At 30.6% G+C, this 18,377-nt stretch overlaps 1 protein-coding gene across 2 annotated transcripts in view; it reads right to left on the bottom strand.

Moving 5' to 3' along the window:
- LOC118192381 (exopolyphosphatase PRUNE1-like) overlaps positions 1–18,377 on the bottom strand; it is a 74,598-nt gene that overhangs the window by 28,834 nt on the left and 27,387 nt on the right. For both annotated transcript variants that reach the window (XM_035363329.2, XM_035363328.2), the window contains exons 7-11: positions 17,117–17,211; positions 16,856–17,017; positions 10,060–10,219; positions 3,017–3,068; positions 117–222 (exon numbers count right to left, since the gene is read on the bottom strand). In XM_035363329.2, coding sequence (XP_035219220.1) covers positions 117–222; positions 3,017–3,068; positions 10,060–10,219; positions 16,856–17,017; positions 17,117–17,211 — 575 coding nt within the window. The remainder of the gene's footprint in view (positions 1–116; positions 223–3,016; positions 3,069–10,059; positions 10,220–16,855; positions 17,018–17,116; positions 17,212–18,377) is intronic.

Here is an 18,377-nt window from a genome sequence, read left to right as displayed (position 1 = left end):
AAAATGTATGAAAATAATGCAGTTACAAGCTTAAATTGGCTACTTAAAAAAAAATTATATTTATATTAAAATTATATTTATATTAAAAATTATTACAGTAAAATAAAAATACTGACTTGTAACTGAACTGTAATTCCAGAAAGCTGATGATGACTTGGACTATCAGGAAAATCAAGAGTTTCTGCTAGATATGTTGGAATAGTTTTTTCTATTTCATCCAACCTAAAATGCACGGAACTTTAATAAAAGACAGTTCCACTCATACTTACCTTAAATAATCATAACAGAATATCAAAATAATGATGTCATTTTGGAGGTATATATACTTACATTTAATTTAATAGAATTTACCAATGCTGTAATTATTTGCATACACAAGATAAGTCCTTGATCTGTTAATTTAAAGTGTATTCTGAAGCATTATGAACATTGCTATTACTAAGCACTGCATTTCAGTTTAATAAATTTAGCAGTTGTGAGCAGATCACAGCAGTAACTTTTACATTACCAAAAAGACAAAGGTATTTATGCATATGATATTTATGCATTAGTTATTTATGCTTTAATTTAAACAAACGATATATTTTTATGGGAAGAAGGGGGGAGAATAGAAATACAGATAGCACTTCAATGATAATAAAAAATGTAAGCTATAAAATCTAATATACATATTAAAATATTTTAGTATATTTGCTGATTTTATCATACCAAACAATTAAATTGACACATGAATGATAAATATTTTATAAACTTAAAAAGAATGTTAGACTACCTTTCAATAACTGAGCTACATTATCTATTGTTCATTGCCTTTACTATAATAAAAATACAAATGTCAACAGGTGACCAAAATTATCCCCTTGCCTTTATATAAATTTATTAATATGGTGCTATATTCAGATACTAAGTTGAGAATTATTAATATGATGACCACTCAAAATTTAGAACAGACCATGATTTTGAAACTAAACAGATTCCTGTTTAGTTAAAAAAACTTTAATATGGAATCCTTAAATCTTGGTGCATGTAAATTTACTGCAAATAAACTTTATGAAAATAACTAAAATAATGTCATAATTTGATACAAATTTAATAAAGAATTAAGGGCATCAAAAGCTCCCACTGAGGTAGTGACTCAAAAGTGAGCTTTAAGGTCTCAGTTATTCATTTTTAAAAGTGATCAAATTTTTATCATATTTTTTTAGTTTATTTCTTGAAGCCATCAAAAGTCATTCTGTTGAAGAAGTATAGGATTTGTCAAAAAATTAATTGTTGTTACAAAAGAAATTACAGGAGAAATACTTAGATAGAAAAAACACACACACTTTATCCCCCACCCCCCCAAAAAAATACAACGAAAAAAATTACTGCTTTTTGCTTCATTGTAAAGAAGGATGCAATCTGTAGAACTATTGCTTCACACGATACAACTTTTTCAATCATTCAAGAAAATGAACACTCATATATGCTACAGTTTAGCAAACTTAATAGTCAAGATGATAGAAAACAGAAAAATGTACTGAAAAAAGTGTATAATTTTACCAGCAGATTCACTGCAGTGGAATGGTTATCTAATAAACACGCCTAAACGGGACTGAAAATCTACATTTCAGCACTGTAGCACCTTACAACCAGAAAATTCTCCCATGTGATTGCAATTTTTTCCTAAATAAATAGCTAATTTGATATTAATAGAAGATTTGTCAATGGGTAGAATTATGTGCAACTGATGGAGAACACAGCATGATTTATTGATATTGATTCATGGGATAGATTTTATCATCAAAAATTAGTTTTTGTACAGTGTAAAATAAGGTTTGATGCAGAGAAAACAAAGATGCATGGTACTAAATGGTCCCATTCACCATGCATCATATCTTTTTTGATTAAAACATGTTGTAAAATATTAATTATATCATTTGAAGGGATGCTTTTAGTTTACTTCAGCAGTTTTATTAAAGAATAACATTTAGAAAGATGCTCTTAATTTAGTGAGTCAGTTTTATTGGAGAATAACATTTAGAAACACACCCCTTAATTTGCTTAAACTATCACAATAATAATAATAACATTAAAAGATTCAGATGTTAATGTGGCAGCAAAGTGTTCTTTAAGGTTTCTTAAGCTTTTGCTCAGCTTGTATTACACCAATCTGTTCTTGCACTCACTCCTGCTAACACAACCCCTTTTTTGTCTTTTTAGCATAATTATTAAGCACCACCTTCTTCACACTTATGCAACATAAAATTCAGGAGCAGAATCACAAAATTTTTAAAAGCAGTCTATATTTAAAATTTCTGATATTCTGTTAAGAGTTCCCAGTTCATCATATCAGCATTCAGTTTTGGATTTACACAGCCTTTTTTTTTTTTCCTTTGTCTTAAACACCACTTTTCCCCGACTTACATCACATAAAATTCAAGACTAAAATCCCAAAACATTTAACAATCAGTATACCCTTAGAATTCCTGGTACAGTTTCAAGTGTTGCGTACTTTATTTTTTGTATTTGTTATATTATTGCTTTAAAAATAACACATGGGGATCAAATTTGGTAACAATATATTATTTGAAAAGTGATATGAACAAAAAAGTGAGCCCTGACACTCATAGCCCTTATGATGCTAAAAACATTCATAAAGATAGCTTAATTAAACCTCTCAGTAACTGCTTTTTACTTGTGTGGGAAAGCCTAATATATTATATTACTGGAACTTCAAAGAAAATTGACCCATAAATAAATTCTCTAAATGGCAGCCTTAGTGGATGCTTTCTTAAATCTAAAATAATGTTCAATTGCACCAGGCAAATTAAGTAACCAGAGCCATTGTACAGTCAAGTTGTTATGCAATCAAAAGCTACATGACAGTTTACTATAAGAATTTTAATTTAATTCACATTATATAAAATATGTAATTTTTAAATTTAATAATATATAAAAAAATTTATTTAAACTGTTGATTCTTAAATACAGTTCAAAAACAAAATACAACATTATTGCAAGAAAAAATACTGACCCTTTAACACAGTTTTCTTGCAGCACAAGAGATTCATTTTTTTCTGGGGGACCTACACAAGGCAACAGTTAAGAATTATAAATTAATATTTGTAAAACAAGTACATTACATTAAATATAAGAGACCTAATCATGGATTTTATACAGCAAAAAAAGAAATAATCAGTAACTGAAAAATCTATTATATACTATTTAGTGATTTTAGTACTTTGGTTTGTAAACAAATATTATTTATACTTTCTGAAATGGTTATTACACATATCAGTATAAAAAATTCTTCAATTAGCCTAGAAGAATTATTTAAACATTGTTGAAGAATTAAAAAAAATTCCAAATTGATTTTAATGAAACTAGTTATTAATCATATTATGGTACACTTCTGTTATCAAGACCAGATTCCAAAATGTATATATGTATGCATGTGTATGTGCATATATGTGTCTACACATATATACATATTTATACATGAACAAATACATACATTTTTTAATCTGGTCTTGATAACAAAAGAGTACCCATATCAGTATTATGGCTGATGAATTAAAAAATATGTTTTTTTTTTGCTTTAGAAAGTTTTTTTTTTGCCTGTTGTTGTACAGGCACAGCCTTAAAAAAGGCAATAATAGTTCTTTCAGCTTAGTAAAACCTCTTTAAATGGAAGTTTTAATGAAACAATTAATATTTTACATCCGAATTAGGATTTAAGAATATATTGTATTTTGAAGCTAAGTCACTTGTGTCTGAACATTAACTTTGATACATTTTCTGTAATAAATCACAATGTAGACTTACTGAGACCTGTACACATTTTTATTTAATTTATTTTACATTAAAGAATATAGTTTAAGAATAATAAATACATAAATTAAGTATACTGATGATATTTGGCAACACAAATCAGTTTCTTAACAAACTTGATAATCTTAAACAATGGAAATATAAAAGTTACTCAGACTTTTCCATCTCAAAGAGTATATTCAGCATGAATAACTGATACAAAACACATTAATCCATTTGAGAACGCAATTCTGAACAACAACAAAACAAAAAAAAAAAAAAAAAAAAAAAAAGGGGTGGCACAGCCTGAGTAATAATTGCAATTATTAGTCAGTATGGAAAAACAGCCATCGGTATTAGACTGATTTAAAAGAAATAGTTTTTAGAAGTGTAAACATAAAATTTGGTATTGATTTCAGTTTAGTCCCTAAAATGAGTGACCCAAAGCCAGGACCATCAGAATGCAGAAATTAAGCAGTGATTGTGAAAGTGATGATTTATTGTCTGCAGGAAATAGAAAAAAAGAACCAAAATGTTGTTATTATTGATAATGATCTATAATATGAAGAAGGTATGAATATGAATATAGAACTGTTAGATGATATACCTGATAAGATTTTTGAAGAAACTGATTGGGAAGATTATAACGAAAGTAAAATTGAAGAGCTTGAAACTGAAGTTAGTGAAGATACTGAGAGATGGGGGTGGATGATGCAGATTTAAAAAAAAAAAAAATTCCTTTTAAGGGCAACCTGGGTTTCCAAAAGTTACCAAAGGGGGTTATCCATATGATTTTTTTTTAAATCTGTACAATTTTCCTAAAAACTTACTTGTAGAATATATTTACTTTTCTTCATTACTGAACCTAAAATAACCATTTCATGTTATCTGACTATTTTTGGAATAAATGTTATTCCATTTTAATCATGTCTTTTTATTTTATTTTGCATTGCATACATGGTGTTCAATCACCTTATTTGTATGCAGTGATTTATGAAATGACCAATTTCTATTGACAACATATTTTTTTATTAAAAATGGTCTATAAAAAGCATATACAAATTTTCGCTTCTGGGGATGGTCTCCAAAACAATAACGCCACCTTGAATGGGTTAAACTACTCAAACACAAAAAAATTCTTAAGCAGAAGATGAAAGTAACAACTACTAAATCTTATATGTGAGTGAGTAAGCACTTGATGCAGCATGGTTCAGCTATGTCCTACTTAAACAATTACAAACCAGTATTGCTACTTTCTTGAAATTACACTGAATATACAATATGCTCCCATTCAGGACATAGCCATTTTTAATATTATGAAATAAATTACCATAGCAAAAAATTACAATCAAAGGCAATATCATTAATTATATAAAAAAAAGGAGGAGGGAAAATAGAAAGCTTAATAAAATATTTCAAAGGTTCTATAAAATAAATTCAGTTTACAATTTTCATCTAAATACAAATTTCTTTGTTCTTTGTTACCATTTTCTAAATCAAATGTACATAACAGAAAATCAATTTTCATTATACTACTTTTAAGTTTAAAAAGGTCTAATATTATTATCAATATATGAAAGTTTTTTAAGATCAAGCAAATAAAGATCTCATAGCTTCCATATTTTTGTTCAAGTGTCATTTTAAAAATTGTAATTTAATCCTAAAAATAAAATGAATGGGAAATTAAAGATATCTTTATAACAGCTGAATTATTGACATTCAAATAAATTTAGTTTTTAAAGTTGAATTTTTCTCATGACAAACATACTTGACAGATATCCAAGGCATTATAAATAATGCTATTAGACAAATAATAATAGTTATTTAGTATCAGAATATAGAATAATGCATTTTAATCTTTAATTAAAATGAGATACCAAAAAGGATTTTTACATAAGCAGATTTGTATAGAATATTTAATCTTTTTTTCACAGTAAGTTATCGATAAATAGTGACTAAATAATGGAATCCTAAGCAATTTCTAGAGATTTTAAGTGAAAATAATATAAATGAAACTGTTTCAGATTTTTTTTTTATCATTAGTTGAAAAAAAAGTTCTCGAGAACTCCATATTATGAACAGTTGCAAAACAGAGACAGGATGTCTTTGATGTTTCTAAAATTGCAGCACAATTCATCATCTATCAAGTAAACAGTAGGTTAGGTAAGATATATTCAGATTATGTATTCTACTGTCTATTCATATTCTACATGCCTTGGAAACATTTTTATGTTTTCTACAAATCTTATCTATTACTGATATTCGTGTATCATTAATTTAGGATTTTACTTTATGTTCAAAGAATGTATTCTTGCTATTAGAACTATGTACTGTCCTAGTAAGCTCTAGTAATATAACAGACCTATCAAATAATATAACAAACCTATCACACGGCTATCGGTTTTAACCCTCTAAGCGGCAAGGCCATATATATATGGCCTAGAATATTTATTGTGATATCTGTAAGAACAAATGTATACGTGCATATTAAAATATGTCAACGAAATTAAGGCAATATATCAAAAGAAAACAAATCCAGGTATGAAATACCAGTAGGTTTTATATTAAAATCAAAAAAATAATTTGTTCTCATAGTAGTTTTGGGAAATTTGTACTTTCTTAGCGAAACCACTGGCCGCCCAGAAAGTTAAGAGAGTGTAGTTTTAAAACTGTGATATGCTCTTTCCCACAGAACATTTCAATTTTAAAACTGTGTTTCAATGTCTATTAAACCTAAGAAATATTATGTTAATTTTATATGTTTATAATTAATATTAAGTAAATGAAAACTGAATCTTCAATTTTATTTTCCAGATTAATAAATTTTCATATAATTGTCTTTATAAAGCTTAAGACAATATTATAGCATAAAAGTTGCTGCAGTATGAAAGTTACCTTATCTAATACAACTGAAGTGCTTACAGCAAGAAGATAAATAACATTTTTTTAATTTTTGAATGAAAAAAATTCAAAAAATTCATTTTTTAACTTATGTTTTAAACACTTGTCCTCATTAAAAGTGCTAGTAAAAAGGATTTTTTTACAGCTATGCAAAGAAATATTTTTTCTAAACAAAAAGGACACATGAACACAAAATCTACCAAAGTGAAGTTGGGCCCTTCTGCAAGCCCTTCAATTTTTAAATTAGAACCATGAGTCAATGATAAATCATTCAAAAGAAATTTAATTGTGTAATTGTCTTTAAAGAACTTTGGATATAAAAGTGAAACTGTATATATAAATTATACCTACTTATATATATTATATATATATATATTATCATTTATTATGCATATTTACAATAAATATCATTTAGACTTTGGGGGAGGAGAGGAGCATGTGTCTATGTGTATTTAGACACACTCCTCTCCTAGACCTAAATCAGGCATAACCAGACTCTGACTGATACGAAGTTTTATTACATTTTCTAAATAAAAATAATACTATGTTATTTTTTTAGCAATGAATTTCACTTTTTATATTTTATGTAATTTTAAACAACTTCAAATTCTGTTTCATTTCTGTGTCTTAATACCACAAGATACAACATTCAGAAAAGTAAGGGTTATCAAGGACAGCAGAAAAGACAAACACATCAATCAGTATAATCAATATAACATATTATATTGATGATCTATTTTGAATCTTATTCAATAGCACTGTGAATATGTTTCATTCTAACTTGTGCTAGGAAAAAAACATACAATTCATTTAAAAAACTACTTAAACAGTTTAGGATTAGTTTTTATAAACATATGTTGATCCTCATGTTTGTTACATAGGAAAATTGAGCAATTATTTTTAATACAAAAATCCTGCTTAGTTTACATGACATTTTAAAGAACATTTGTTTATCAAACTGCAATTTTTCCACGTAATGCACTGTCCCAGCTTACTTATTTTAGAATTAAGAGCAGTTTAAAAAAAAAGTGCCAGTTTTCCTTTTGAAATTACTGCATTATTTTTCACTTGAATAAAATATTTTTTATATTATTGTAAAGTTTTTTCTAAAGATTATTTCTATTAAAATCAGTTGACAATCTGACAATGATATATATTAAGACACAATAACACGCTGAATAAATACTAATTCAGAAGTTAAACAACAAAAATCAGCGTTATATTTACAAAATTTTCACAGGACTAGTTTCGATGGTTTTACCGAACCACCATCTTCAGCTGCAAAACCGCAAATGAATCGATTCATTTGCGGTTTTGCAGCTGAAGATGGTGGTTCGGTAAAACCATCGAAACTAGTCCTGTGAAAATTTTGTAAATATAACGCTGATTTTTGTTGCTTGACTTCTGAATTAATGATATATATTGTTTAAACCTTGTGTTTTGTAAAACTTTTCTGAAAACACAAGAATAGTATGAATTATTAATTTATAATTATATTAAATAACTACATTAATTATAAAATGCAGTATCATTGTTAGCTCAGAAGGGCTGTTACTTTTGTTTTGGCATTTTGCAACCATTCACTATAAATGGGCATCACTTTTCAAACTGTTGCCTCGGAATATTATCGCCTTGTGTTATATTTTAAGAAATTAAATAATGAAGAATCTGAATAAATGTAAGTTTTTCGTATTGTGATAAAATAACGGTACCTAGAGCCATCAAATTTTGAATAATGTAATCCTCCACAAAATATGGGCATCTGGAAGCCCTAATTTGGAATTTGGAATACGTTTTATTATCTATTTCACATTTTGTAACAGTTTAATGAATTTTTAATTAACAAACTCAATGATTTCTAAGCAAGCAATGGTAACAGTGTATGGGAAAAAAACAATTGTCTCCAGGGTGTGAGATTGCGTATCGAAAGTTCTAAAGAATTGCTCATTTAAAAATTTTGGCTCTACTCTTATACGCGCCCTAAGATCCCCAAACGTGGCGATATGTGTTCTGCGCTGGTTTTTGGTGTGATTGCACGTTGTATGGCAACCCTTTTGACATTGAATATGCTTTTGCTGGAGTATTTTAATTGCTCGTTGGTTCGTGTCATGTGTGTTTTGAAATGGCTTATGTTGAAATGAGAGATGTGGTTGCAAGAGGGTCTAGGGGATTATTTTTAGTGTCTGTGCATGATAGAAGTAAGGAAATGCTGATGCAGTGTATTAAAGAGTGGGTTGAGCCTTGTGCAACTAGTTTTTTCGATGGCTGGAAATCTTACAAGGATTTAGGAAAAGAAGGTTTTGAGCATTTATTTGTGAACCATAGTATGAATTTTCTGGATAGTGTGCCTGGCTGTCATATAAATATGATAGTGATTACGTATTGGCATGTTAAAGGCGGCATGAAATTGTTGTTCTGCTGTTCGAAGAAGCATTCATTCAAGGTAAGTGCATTTTATTTTATTCTTGTTCTTACTTTGTAGAATGTTATGTTCATGTGGTCATACTAGTCAAAATACATCATTTTACAGTTCAATATACTACTTATAATATAAATTTCTACAAAATTCCATTTATTTGACAGACAGATTTGTATTTACTTCTACAAAAGCTTTTACCCATTAAGTTTCAAAAAATACTTTATATCGTTAACACTACACCCCTTTCAAATATGCATAAAAATTTAAAGAAAATTTGTTCTTTGGGATCCATACATAGTAACTGTATATGCTCATGAGTTTTTAGTTTTAATTTGTAAATTTAAGCATAAGTTTTCAGCAAATTGGAGTTTTTTTCCCCCCTGTATGTTTCTGCAGTGCTTTAGTCAACTTTTTTTTTTTTTTGTTTGTTTGCATGAATCTGAAATCCATAATTGTTTCTATTTTGTTTAACATGCTAATTATAATCACTATCTTATGTGTTACTAGAGAAGAAACACACAACTGAAATTTACATCTACAATATACATTCCACTACATATGCATATTTTTTATATATCCATCCACCACATATATATCTTTTTTATTTATATTTATCCTTTCTGCTATATATACATATTTTTTATGACATTTAAGTTTTTTGAGCTCATAAACAAAAACATTTGTCATTGTGTCTTTTTTAAAAATAAATTTTTCTAGAAATTATTAATACCTTTAGTTGCTAAAATATTGTTAATTTTAAGCTTCAGAAAATAAAGAACATATGTGCTAAAATAAATCTGAGAGGTATGGTTATTTAAAAGAAAATTAAAAAGAAAGACAGTTCTGAATAAGAATTTAAATTTATTCAGTAATCTATACCACTCAAAGAAAAGAGAAAGTTACAGAAATTATATCAATAAATGCAGGTGAACATAATTAATCAGTACCTGAATGAACAGATTTTAAATAAGTCTGAATGGCAGGTAAGACAAATTTACGAGTCAGAGCAATATTTTCTTGTTCAAAAAGATTCACAGGTTTCTCAAATAAGGGCAGAGGATGCAGGCTTAAACTTGGATTGTTTAAACTTAGCAGGTAATTCGACATCTGCAAAAAGTTTAAAGATTTATAGAAATATTCACATATACTTATATGAAAATTTATTTTTTCAAAGCACATTACATCTACATATTTATATCAAGATAAATATCATAATACAGTCAAAAGTCTTTAATCCGGATGTCCAAAATGCGGAATCATCTATAATCCGGACCTCAAAGCTACAAACTTTCTGTGCATGTGTCAATGCATCACATAATACCTTTACGCATGCGCATAATACGTTTACAGATGCGTGTTTAATGTATAACGGATGGTATAAGCTAAGCTAAAATGATCTAACTATCTATTTCAGTTAATGTTGCAGATTGCGTTGTTCCTTAATCTTCTAATTGGATCCGACTTATTATTTTTTGCAGACTGTTAAAGAATTTTATAAAAGTAAACTTGGACCTTCGATTACGTCAAAAAGAATTTCCGATTCTAGAGCTGCCAAAGGATCTACAAAGCGAAAGCCTGTTTCGATGTGCATCAAACAAAAAGTGGAATTGCTGCATAAAATAGATAAAGGCATATCCTTTGTTTCCTAACCATTCCGAAATTTGTTTATCAATTTCATGCTGCTCTGCCGGGGAGAGGGGGGAAACGTCGCGGCGTGCAATGAACTGGAAGTTGATCTGTCACCACTATCCTGATCTTCAGAGCAGATGATTTTATTTTATTTCGCTTATAATTCCTTATTACATGTAGTATTTCATCTCAATGTACTCAGTCTTTGATATGATTTAAATCAAATTCCTCATCATTATAAATATAACGAAATATCATGAATACACATCAAATAGTTTTCTGGTTGTTTCTATGTGTAATGTATGCTTTATGCATGCACGCTTTAAAAGAAATGTTTAATAAAGTAAAGAAATAAATATCAAGTTTTTTTTTGTAAATTTTGATACCCTTTAGATGATAATTGCTCTTCATTCATAAATTACGGTTTCATATTTTTAATTTTATAATTTCTGCATGCCATCTTACCAGATTTAAACTGATGACCTATAATCCGGAAAAATCGATAATCCGGAATCTCCGAAGTTCCGACGAGTCCGGATTAAAGACTTTTGACTGTATTTAAACTTTTTTCTCTAACTTTCCCCTTAAACTGTGACACATATTTTGGAAATACGAAAGGGAAAGAATTATTTGCATCGGATAAGCTAGAATAAGTATCCATAATGAATACATTACAAGTCAATAACCCTCCAACGGCCGAGCAGTTAAGGTTGCTGAATACTGGTAATCCAATTTGGGTTCAAATCCAAGCGAATGGGCTGGCTGCATGGATGTTTTTTGTATTTTTCTTCATCTATAACATGAATACAAGGCAGTTTCCCTTAGAAAATCCTCTACAAAGGTAGCTTCATTCAGATGGCACTCGTGTGCTTTGCCATAATTAAATACCTTAATTTTCAGAATTCAACAACTGATATAACACACAACAATTTTTAAGCATATTAATTATGCAGTACGGAGTTCAATATTTGGACTAGTCAGAACTTTGGCAACAGATATTACATCACTTTAAATCTAGTAAGTCAACATGTAGTAATTATAAAATTAATAATATGAAACAGTGGTTTATGAAATAATGAAACATTTATAACCTTAAGGGAAACAGAAAAAAAAAATCAGTATTTATTATGTTTTGTTGTTTTTGCTAATACTTTTTCTTTAAATTCTATAGATAGACATTATTTCTTGCTCAGTTAAGTTCCATTTTTCAAGTCATACAATTGCCATTCAAGGATTTCCACTTAATTATCGAATGAATTTTGTTCTTTGTTCTCAACAGCCTATCAAATACACTCATGTCCATAAATTAAGGATAATGCAAAATCTGGCAAAGGAAAAGTTAGAAGCAAAACAAATTTGACTTATTTGTAAAGCTTATTTATTAAACAAAAGGTAAAGAGCAGAAAAAAAAAAAAAAAAAAAAAAAAAAGATTCCATATGTTTGATATTATTAAAAAAATTAGCGATTTTTTCTCCCTGAAGCAAATTACAAAAAAAATCTATTTACAAAAAACCAATATTACACATTTGGTATGATTGTTAATACATTGTATATCTCCCAGACGATGCAATACAGTCCGTACAACGCCTAGGCATGCTGAGTATCAAATTATCGATCTGATCTTGGGGGATATTACACCATTCAAAAAGCAATGCTCTCCGAAGTTCCGGTAGACATCTAGGAGGAGGTTGACGGGCTGCAACTCGTCGGCCAAACACGTCCCACACGTGCTCTACTGGATTCAAGTCCGGTGAGAATGCTAGCCAGTCCATACGGGTGATATCCTCCAATTGAAGGCATTCGCTTACGATGTTTACATGGTGGGGACAGGCGTTGTCATCCAAAAACACAAATTGCGCGCCCATGGCACCCCGAAACAAACGTACATGTTGTTCCAGAATGACGTCCCAATAGATTTGGCTTGTCATGGTTCCAATTTAAACATGCAGGTCAGTTCTGGAACCCAGAATAATTCCACCCCAAACGAGCACTCCTGCACCACCGTAACGGTGTCGTTCAATGATGTTTTCTTGGTGGCAACGGGTACCTGGAGCTCTCCATATGAAAGTCCGGCGAGAATCAGACTGCAAGCTAAACCTGGACTCGTCGGAAAACATCACACAAGCCCACTGTTGCGGTGTCCACAATGCATGTTCTCTACTCCAGGCTAACCGCAGGCGACAGTGAGTTGCAGTACGTGGAACGCATCTGACAGGTCTACGAGCATACAGAGCAATCTGCCCTAAGCGTCTGTACACGGTCTGCCTTGAAATTGTCGTACCAGTAGCTGAAGAGAGCTGACGAGACAGGTCTGAGGCTGTGCTCCGTCTGGTTCTTTTGGCAATAACTGCCAAATACCGGTCCTCATTCGGCGTTGTAACTCTGGGGTGACCTGTGCTGTAACGTCTACTCACATTACCATCATCTTGGAATCGTTGCCGAAGCCTGGAGATGACACTCTGGGCAATTCCAAGTTCGCCTGACACTTCCAGTTGGGTTTGCCCACATTCCAGACGGCCGATAATTTTACCACGTAAAAAATCATCCAAATGCGTCCTTTGTGTCATAACTATTCGGTTATTGCACTGAAATGCTTATAAAGCGCCTGCGAACAATTTTACTTCTTTGCCTGTATTCCTTATATATCACTCTCTTACACTCTCGTCATTGTGACGTACCATCGGTGTCATCTGGTTACTTTCTGAAATTTGTATATGATTCTTGAAGGTGTGTGTAGTGATTTTACAGGTGATATATTTATTTTAGAGATAGATTTCCGTGAAACTCCGAATTATCCTTAATTTATGGACATGAGTGTATATTCCAGATTTAGAACCATACTACAGATTTTGCCATCTGTTAACTGATTGATGATCAGTGCATTTTCCACTCCAATGAGAAACTTTTATTACACGCCCTTCATTGATTAACACTCCTCCATATTTCTTTACAAATTCCATCAACTAGAAACTTTTGCTTTTTGCTTGCAATATCTGAAAACCTTGTCTATTTCCGACACCTGCTTAAGGCTTATCTAAATCATGAATAAGCAAATCTCCATGTCCTCTTAAGGTTTATGCAGGAGCAGTAGTAGACATTTTGTGGCTCAATGCAGTCTTTACATGTCCTGTACTCAAAAAATTTTGCTGCCTCTAATATTTGCATTGCATTAAATTCTAAAGATTTTGCCATCCTTAACTTTTTTGCTTGGTGCTCCTCTAAATTCTAAAAATTTTGCCTACCCCAAATTCTGCTGCCTGGTGCAGCTGTACCAAATTTGGCACCGGTCCTGGGCTCATCTAAGTAACAGATCAGGTCTTCTCAATTCAAATAGCACTAAATGTAATATTTTGGCCTATGAGCATTATTTATAAAATCTCTCTCTCTCTCTTTTTTTAATATGGAAAGAAATTTGTTAAACCTTTTCTCATCGACATGCTCAACACTTCATAGTACAGTCAGCTGAAGTCTGTAATCATTGAAGTGTAATGTTAACATAAAAAATTACCTTGCTCTTTGGTATTTAATTAAGAACATTTTGTAAACAAAACAAAACAAAACAACAAAAAAAAAAAAACCTATTTAGACATTATTGGTTCTTCTCAAGCTGCCGTCAGGACAAGCAGTGATGAAAACAAAAAGTGTTAAAGATTCCTCAGGTTGGCCTATTTAGTGCTGAAATGAAATTAAGAATCGGGACTTTCCATGTTTATTACGAAAAAATATCAAATGTTCATACATACACCACACCAAAAAAAATTACCAAAAAACAGACAGAGAGAGAGAGAGAGAAGTTGCTGGTGCCATGGATTTTAGATCATTTTAGATATTAGATGATCTTTGGACTTTGTACTGTAATATGTATATAACATAACACTCACTTCTAAAATGAAATAATATATGCTGCATTGTACTTCTTACTTACATTTATCTGATACTGAATATTTAAATTAAGAAATCAACATATGCTGTCCGACCACACATTCTAGACTTATGTAAACATCCAGTTTGGGGCAGAAGTGAGCATATCTATCAGTGATGTAGGGGTGAGTGCAATATTGTAAGAAAAAGCCCTAAATCACCCCCGACCTTTGAGAAGAAAAAATATCCACGACCCCTTCAACCTCTGAGAGGGAAAAATACACAAGCTTTTTACCCACACCCCTTCAGCTAAACTGACTCATCTTGGCTCTCAGCCAAACTGCTTTTGGTAGTGTGGTTAGAAAATATCTGCAGTGATACTTATTCAACAAAATAATCGACTTCATACTTTTTTAAAATTCAACCTGCGCACCAAATTACATATTAATACGGCAAACAAGGTTATGTTATACTAGTATGAAATGAACAGATTTAGATGAAGTAAATGTGGAAAATCTCAAAAAAATTTGCAAGAAACAGCTGCAAATTTTTTAATGATGAGTTCTAGAAATTAGAGGATCAAGAACACAAAATATTAAAAATAGCAATTCTGAAGAAGAGCAAAAAGAACTTTCAATGGCATTTCTAAAAACTAGCTTAGCTTTCATAATGGAAATTACGGTCTTATTTATTGAAAATGATGCAGAGAGTGTCATGAATGCCTTGTCCCATTATTGACAACTTCTTACAGAGAGCAAAATAAAAATAAAAATGACCTTAGATATCTTCTTAATTAAAAAAAAAAAAAAAAAAAAAAAAAAAAAAAACTGGAAATGCAGAAAAATCTGAATGATCTAAAATATAAATGGTGACTTAAAATTTCATTTCTATATATTCCTTCATTATGTTTCAGCATTTGTATGAACTAAGCTTTTATTTTGTATTATTATAAAAACATATTTTATGAACTTCACAAAATACGTGAACAATTTTTTTATACCTGATTTTCTCTAACCATTATTTACATGATGTTGAGATGACCTTGTTTAATGCCATTTCATATAACACTCTACTTTGATGAAATGTATTAACCCCTGTATTAAGTGAGGTTTGACTGTAAAATGATTGATTACTTTTAAAAGCTAGATATAATTTTCGGTTTAAAATCTAACCCCCCCCCAAAAAAAAACACTTAATAGTTCATTCTCATTTTCTTTTCCCTTAAAACGTCTTCATAGTAGGCATATCTTTTCTATTATTTCATTTGATCCATATTCAAATCAATGGATATTCATTACAGTTGTGAAGAGAATTAACTCTTTGATTAAATTTTAAAATATCGTAATTTTTCTATAATGTTAGAATCTTCAGTTTGTCCAAGAAAAATATGAAAAGTTCAAAACAATCATGGAGTGCAACTTCCTGATCATGAGAATATTCTGCTATATGTTTGGTTATTGATTTCTAAATTGAATTCTTTCCACATAACTTTTTCATTCACTAAAGAAATCGGATTAGCTTCTATATTAGCTGCAAAATCCATGCTACATGTAAGATACTGAAATCTGCTCCAAAGTTCTTCATTGTCAAACCTATATTTTCTTTTGCTCACTGGAAAAAGAAAATTAGTTAAGGGTAATATGCTTTAAATATTTTGATCATTTGTTGTTTCACAGATAAAACTAACAGGCAGTGTTCCACATTTTTACTTTTATATTAAAATCTAAAATTCCACGGTATGGCCAAGAGCAATATCAAAAATTAACATCACTTTTTATGGTAACTTTTGAAATGGGCAAAAATGTTAAATTGCTGAAATAAAACAGTGACTAGGAAAATGCTCAAATACAGATGGAGTTGCACACGAAATAATTCACTTAGAGTGGACCAAAATCATATTAAAAAAATCCTTGTTTATAATATAGACAAGAAATGCAAGTATAAGCTGACATAAATGATGAGAGTATTAAGTAAATGTATTAACAAAAACATTAATTAAAATGCAAGAATAATTATTAATTAATCGGTAATTGGTAGAGCTCTGTTATCAGGGAGGGGAATGGATCCAGAAATGTATGCATGCATGCACATATATATGATGTATGTATACATGTAAGCAGGAATGCATGTGCATATATATACATATATGTGAATGCATACATTCATCCATTTCTGAATCTGGTCCCAATAACAAAACAGTACACAATAATTTGAAATAATTTATTTTAAATTAAAATCAAATATAAAGTTACCTTTTCTAAAGATTCTGCATTATTATTGTAAATTGCTATTTGTCGCTTTATTGTTGCTTTATCCTTAACAATTTCAGATCCATGCATTATTATGCACATCAGATTCTCCTCTGATACCATTTTATTGAGAGCAGATAGAAAGGACTCTTGTTTGAGAATATCCTAGAAATATTTTCTAGTTGTCATACATAGTTTTTGAATTCAATTTTATATTATATTCAAAAAGTTTATTATAATAAGAAAGATGTTATTAACACATACCTGTAGTAACATAGGAAGAGAGGCAATAGCAACTGAGAGAGAATTCTGTTGCACATATTTTGTATCTCTTCGTAGCAGCTGTTCTGGTGTTAAATCTAGGAATAATTTTATTAGGTTTAGCATTATGATTAGCAAGGCAGCTATTTTAAAGACTATGTAAACTAATAAAATTACAAAGAAGTTCATGTAGTAAGTATGAGGGCAAATCAAAATCTAACTTCCATTGTGACGTGGTGCTACTAATACTATGCGGAGCACAACCATTGTTACATCAAGCAATCTGTGATTCAGTAAGCTTTCTGTTGTCCTAATGATAGTGTCATACTGCCACGGATATGCTGGTTATAATGTCACAAGATGTGCGCTGCTACTGACAATCCCACCAAATGTGGGGAGTAATACAATTTCTTTGGGCAAAAAAAAATCTGTCAGCAGCAGACATTCATTGTGAATTTTGTATCATATATGACCCAAACATTATTAGTGAAGGTGTAGCGTGCCAGTGGGTGAGATTTTTCCAAGAAGGAAAAACAAACATTCATGATGAAACAAGGAATGGGACGCTGCCTACAGTGAGTGATGGTTTTGTCAAACAGCAGCCCCCTACCGCCTGGACTAAGCTCCTTCTGATTACCATCTGTTCCCTGCAATGAAGAAGTGGCTTTGGGCACAGTACATCACTGATAGAAATTTCAAACTGCAGTGACAAGTTGGTTGAAGTCGCAGGCGGCTGAACTTTTATGCAGAAGGGACTGGTAAATTGGGAAAATACTACAAGTGCTTGAACTAAACACGGTGACTATATTGTTAAATAGAGGACAGCTGTTCCTTTCAGATCTAAATAAAAATCTGTTGAATGTATGCGAGTTCTTTATTTACAGTGAAATAGATACTAATTCAGAAGTCAAACAACAAAAATCAGCGTTAATTTACAAAATTTTCACAGGACTAGTTTCGATGGTTTTACCGAACCATCATCTTCAGCTGCAAAACCACAAATGAACAAGATAGGAAATAATGTTTAGATAAGATAAGAAAGCCTGGACAAGAATAAGCAAGTGGCGCCATCTGTTGGCGAAACCAGAACTAAAACATAATTTCTCTAAAAGCCGAAGGCAAATTTGGATTGGAATTAGGATCGTTAACTAGAACAGAAAGATTTTTATGAATGTGAAATGCCTCTAGAAAATCCAGTTCTCCAATGGAAGATGTTTTTTGAATAATTTTGGCAGCAGAAAAATTGAAAGTGTGATTTTCGGAC

Source organism: Stegodyphus dumicola, chromosome 2 (genome assembly GCF_044657685.1).
Source record: "Stegodyphus dumicola isolate Sdum_Otavi_A_Nest chromosome 2, ASM4465768v1".
NCBI classification, from domain to species: domain Eukaryota; kingdom Metazoa; phylum Arthropoda; class Arachnida; order Araneae; family Eresidae; genus Stegodyphus; species Stegodyphus dumicola.
Note: the sequence above shows the minus strand (reverse complement) of the source record. Positions and strands in the feature narration are given on the sequence as shown.